Source organism: Mastomys coucha, unplaced genomic scaffold, assembly GCF_008632895.1.
Source record: "Mastomys coucha isolate ucsf_1 unplaced genomic scaffold, UCSF_Mcou_1 pScaffold18, whole genome shotgun sequence".
Taxonomy (NCBI): Eukaryota; Metazoa; Chordata; class Mammalia; order Rodentia; family Muridae; genus Mastomys; species Mastomys coucha.
The window spans coordinates 26035329-26041328 of NW_022196900.1; the positions used below are offsets into that span (position 1 = coordinate 26035329).

Consider the following 6000-nt stretch of genomic DNA (forward strand, 5'->3'; position numbering starts at 1 on the left):
AGCCATACAAACCCATCCTTCCCCTTCATACAAAACAGTGCTTTGTGGAGCTGGAAAAAAATGACTTAGCATTTAGGAGCTGAGACTACTCTTGCAGAGGATTGGGGTTTCCAGAATCCATGTTAGATAATTCAGAATGGCTCAGATGTCCATTATGAGAGGATCCACTGCTCCCTGACCTGTATAAGTACCTTCATGCCCATGGTGCATATAAACCCATCTAGGCATATACACATAAACAAAAACAGAGAAAGAAATCCTTTTAAAGTTACATTGAGATATTATCTCTCCCTTCTCATCCCTTTATATCCTCTTCAGCACAGCCCCTTTTCCACACTCATAACATTTAGTATTTAGTGACTCTATCACTTAGGAATACCTGGTCCAAGCCCTTAAGCCCCTAAAATCTAGAAAGATGAAGTGACATGTATAACATTAATCAATAATCTGAATCAGATCATAAGATAGTTTGAATCCAGGGTTCTGATATTAAAAAAAAAGAACTCTTCACAATATATCTACTCCAGTCTTTGCCTAGATTGTAACGAAAAATATGTTACATTCTCCATTTGGTCTTCAAAGCTGTAGTGTGTTTAACAATCACTACCTATCTCAAGAAAAGTCATTATCATGTGCTTTTGAGATGCAGGGGTAGAGTATTTCATTCTGACATTCTGTACAGATGAGAATTGGACATGAAGACTATGCAGAGCTGACAAGTTGCCTGTTCACACACAGAAGGTCCATCTGCCTCACACTCTTGAAACTAAACTCATTTCCTCCAAATAAAAAAGAAAGTTTTACCTTCTAAAGACTCAGTTGAGGAAGGTTGACCTTCTCAGTTCCCATCAAGTTTTCTTTCTGGAAGGGCAGATTTCTACATGTGCCATTTCATCTATAGGAATGAATCTGAGATGGTGAATTCCTCTTTGGTAGGAGATGGGCTTTAAAGGAGAGATCAGACTACCCAGTATAAGGTTCACTGTAAGCTAGTCCTTTCTTGTGTCTCAGTTCTTTCTCCTTAATCCTGAGACAGAATCTAAAGGAATTTCCAAAGGGTGTAGAATCTCATCAGGAATGTGCACACCAGGGATTCTCTAATTTAGTCATTCACTCATTCAACAAATACTTGTCAAAAGTCTGCCAGTGTTTCTAGCACTCTTCTGCCTCCCTGCCCTCTGCTCTCTCCCTCTCTCTTCTCTCTTCCTCTCACTCTATATTCACAATATCCCTTCCTTCTTCAAGTGGAATATATTCCATTATAAATGTCATCAGGCTACAACACTGGAGGTAGGATGGCAGGGCAATCATTTGCTCTTGTGGTAGACTTCAAATTCTGCACAATCACCTGCTCACCACCCAGTGTAAAGCACTAAAGGAACACTAAGTAAATGGGTGTAAGGGAAACAAAAAACCCTGGTTGTTTTATTGTTCTGTTGCTGCTATCTTTGTTTTTCCTGGCCGCACATTTGTATTCCATTCCTTACCCTGTTCTCTTTGGTGCTTGAGGCAGAGGGAGTGAGGAAAAAGAGAGAATTCCCCAGACAAAACACTGGCAGATGGAGTGGAGGGGCTCCCCTAGGACACTGGTAGCAAAAGAAACTGAATTGCAGAGTCCAAGTATGTTATTTTTAAAAGAGACTAACAATAGCTTTGTCAGCATAATGTTGGAGAAGAAACCAGACATACTCATATTCTCTCTTCCTCTCCCTCTGCTCCCTCCCTGTCCTCTCCATTCTGTCCCTCTCTCCCTCCCTCTCTGCTTCTCACTCATTCCCTCTCTCCATTCATTCACTTTTGCTCTCCCTTTCTATCCTCTCCAATCTTCTTCCTTTTTCTTTAAAACTTTCATATTATGTGTATTTATTTATTTATTCATTTATTTATTTATTTAATGTAATAAAAAGGGGTGCCAGCTTGCAAAACTTCAGAAATTTGATGCATCTTGGAGAAGTGAGTTCTCTCTTTCCACCATGTGGGTCTCAAGTATTGAATTCAGGTTATCAGGCTTGGTGTCAAGTAGCTTTTCCCATTCACCCATCTCTCTCATCTGAACCTCTCTTTGTTTAATGATAGCTCTTCTCTATCATTTGAGGTTTGTGGACTATCTATTGATCGCCTTACTATTTAGCCACGTAATTCTTCTTCTGCTCCTGTCTGTCTATACCTCCCTCCACTCTCAAATTCTAGTTCTAATCAAACAGATTTATTATGACTTAAATCTACACATAAAGAAGTAAACCTTTAAAATATCATACTTTTATCCAACCTTCTGCTATTCTGAGAGTACCCTCTGCCTTGGGAAATGAATTAAGTCATCTTAGATGGTAGAGATTACATCATCTTATTATAATTTTTCACATCTCTCTTCACATTGTAAGAAAAGAAAGTTGGTACCAAAGTTAACCAACCTCACAATTCTATCCTTAAGAGATCATGTTTTATCGTTCTTTAAATAATGAATATAAACAGCTCTCTGTTAAGTATAAAGAGACACAGAGGCTAGGCATAAGGGTTCCGATTCTCACCCTCAGAGCAGCTGTCTCTGTGGCCGAGAACTGAACAGTGTAACTTCCTGCAGCTCCCTTAATTGGGCTTAGATTTATGGCAGACTGCCCTTTGGTTGGACCTACAGTTTTATTGTATCTGAATTGGCTACCATCCCTGGTGACTGTGAGACTGTGGTAAGTGCTGATCTTGTCTTCTTTCCATGTTGGAAGTATCTGACATGCTGGTCACCAGAGCTCTCTGCTGGCTTACACCCATCGTCCAATAATTAAATTATAATGAATTGACTTACTCTGGCACACTTGATAGTATTTTACTACGTAGACTGTTAGTAGGAATAAACAAAGAATTTTGGAGCTTGGAAGAGGCTCAACATTCTACTGCCCCTGAATTCAATAACTCCCTTTACAGATAACAACATAAAAATTCAAGTCCTTTTCCCCCATGACCCTAGCCTTTTTTCTAGAAGGTAGAATGTTTGAAAGTATTTCAAGTAAGTATTGATTTCACAAGCTAATTTAAATTCAGCCACTTAGAAAGGAATTGACCCTTTAGAAGAAATGCATATTTTCTTCTCATGAGTGTTTTAGAATGTATAAGGCATATTTATGTTTCTTTCCAGTGGGGATATTGTCCTTACTGGGACAATTAGAACCACATTAGAGGAGGAGGACAGGATGAAGAGACAAAACTATCTTTTATATGCAGTACAAGGGACAGAGAAGAAAAAAACACCTTTGACCTTAAACTTAGTACCTTCTCCAGAGCTTGGCTCCAGTATTTTCAAGTCAATATTAGATGGATGACTGACATCAAGCCATAAATTCACAGTAATCCTACATCCTCATTTGCCTGAGATGTTCAGAATTCCATGTGCATGTTGCTCAGACATAATTTCTAACAATATGCTCCTTACTCTCCACACGTTAGATCTTAGATAATCAATTATACAGCAGGTCTCAGACAGTCGAAGGAAAGAACTGTTTGAGAAGTCTACAATCTTTCCGACCAGTTAGAGCATGTGGAGCCAGTGTCAGGATAGTACAATGAGTATTAAGGTGGACATGGTATTAAAATAGGCACTTTGTATAGCAGGAGCTGCTTAGCTTTGCCTTGTAGCACTGGAAAGTGGTAGAAAAGAATGGACATGAATTTGAAAAGGTGACAGGATGATCTTTTAGGGATATCCCTTGTGCTTCTCCCTGAATTGCTCTATATTGAATACTTAGGTCAGATCTTCTTTAATGGCATCTTCCTCATGACTCCTCTGATGCTTGTCCTTACAGCCAAAGGAACATGGGTGCAACCAGCCACAACTTTTAATGACACTCATAAACAAAGCAACCAATCAAAACAAAAATCTCAAAAAAGGCTAGCGCTTGATCACTTGGCATTTTGATGAGACACTGAAAAATATCATCTAAGACTGTGGGAGCATTAGACTGTGTGCTTTGAGTCTTCATATTCTACCTGCCTTCTTTGCTCTGATGACTGAGCCCAGAGAAGAAAAGAGACTATACAATCAAACACAGAAGTTTAGAAGCTAGGCTGAGACTAAAGTCGGTTTGTTCTTTATGCAAAACTGAAATCTTGGAGTTAAGTAAATCTAGGTTGCAAGGTTAAAATCCTACTGTGTTGGGTAATATGCTTAGGTCTTGCAAAGTGAGTTGGTTCCTAGAGCTGGCACTTACAAATTGTGCATCTTGGGCACCTATTAATGACATGAGACATCTCAGTTTCTGTATCTAGAACATTTGAATTGTAATTAAAATAGTGCCTTCATCACATTATGATTGAGTCTTACTTGAGAGGAGTGGAAATTTATGAATTTTGTTGCAGGTGGGGCAACAGACACACACATATGAGCGCTGCTCCCCTAGCATACTCTAGGTGTGCAGTCAGATGTGCCAACCATAAATAAGCACAAACTTGTGTGACAAATTTCTAGAACATTCTCACCTTGCATAGAACTCATGGACATTGCACACAGTTTCCACACACACACCCCTGCCAAGTGCAAACTGGACATAGTAATTTTTGCTCTCAGTTTCTGCGTGTGTGTGTGTGTATGTGTGTGTGTGTGTGTGTGTGTGTGTGTGTGTGAGTGAGTGTATGTGTGTGTAAGAGGAGTTGTGCAGCACTGTGCTTCATTTTTTTCAGCACTGCACCTACCAGTTTCAAACAAACCATTGTGTATAGCAAGATTCTTTAACGTTTTCTCCCTAAGGCTGAAGAGTATCCCAATGTGACTAAAGACCAGTGCTTCTGGTCTGGATGGTCTATTCCATAGCTGCTGATGATAGTTAAGGCCAGAGAAGAAATATTTAATTATTGACTCCCCTTCTTATGTCTATTTCCCACAGATGAACCCAGCCGGTGCTATTTCCATGATGGGGATGGGATGTGTGAAGAGTTTGAACAAAAAACTAGCATTAAAGACTGTGGTGTCTACACGCCCCAGGGTTTCCTGGATCAGTGGGCATCCAATGCTTCAGTATCCCATCAAGACCAGCAGTGCCCAGGCTGGGTTGTCATTGGGCAGCCGGCGGCATCTCAGGTAAGTTACTAGCCTTGCAGGGCTCCTGTTGCTGGTTCCCTGTACCCCTGCTATGGTTCTCAAGGTGCCCACTTCAAGCAGTGTTGCAGAACATCTCTACCTGAGCATAACTTTAGCCAATTGTGATATAGCACCTCTTCACTCTCACTGGTTAAGGATAAGGCATATTAGGTGAAGGGGAGGGAATGTAAACGTCATGGGAATAATGGCTGTTCTTCTATGGGCTTCTTATACGATTCAGATATGGGAAAGAACTCGGTTTATTCCAATATACCATTGGAATTCATTGAGGGTATGAACAAATTTATTTGGAAAAATCTTAGGGTTTTTTGTTTGTTTGTTTGTTTGGTTGGTTGCTTTGCTTTGGTTTTGTGGGTATTTGGTGGTTGAATTTTTTGGGGGGGGCAGAGACCATCAAATTTTCTGATTTCTGAACTAATTAATAGCAACCCTACCTCAAACTTGCTGTAATGTCTCTCCACCATTCTGGGTTCCACTTTTTCATCCTGGTTATCATTCCTGTATTTAAAATAGGAGTTTAGCTTGATATACTTCAGGGATGTTGCCACTTCTAAAATGCTGGGACTCATTGCATGGTCCCCTAATGCACTATTTATATGACACAGTTCTCCCACAGGGTACTCATAGCCTAGTTGAGGGAGGGAGAGTTTTGGGGTTACCAGAGCTTATGTGATTCTAGGATATCTGTGCTTCCCTAGAGCCCCTTTTGCAATTATCCTGCTGAGCAAACACCTGCCTTCTTCTGAGACTTCCATTTCCCAGAGACACAGCCCAGTGCTTCTGACTGTCCAGCACAATGGCCATTTTATTTAACTTTAATTTTTATTTATTTATTATTAGATATTTTCTTTTTTCACATGTCAAATGATATCTCCTTTCCAGGTTTCCCCTCCAAAAAGAAAAAAAAAAAAAAA

At 40.0% G+C, this 6000-nt stretch overlaps 1 protein-coding gene across 1 annotated transcript in view; it reads left to right on the top strand.

Moving 5' to 3' along the window:
• Pappa (pappalysin 1) overlaps positions 1 to 6000 on the top strand; it is a 228720-nt gene that overhangs the window by 132314 nt on the left and 90406 nt on the right. Inside the window, exon 10 of the mRNA XM_031377655.1 lies at positions 4872 to 5065. Within this exon, the coding sequence (XP_031233515.1) occupies positions 4872 to 5065 (194 nt within the window). The remainder of the gene's footprint in view (positions 1 to 4871; positions 5066 to 6000) is intronic.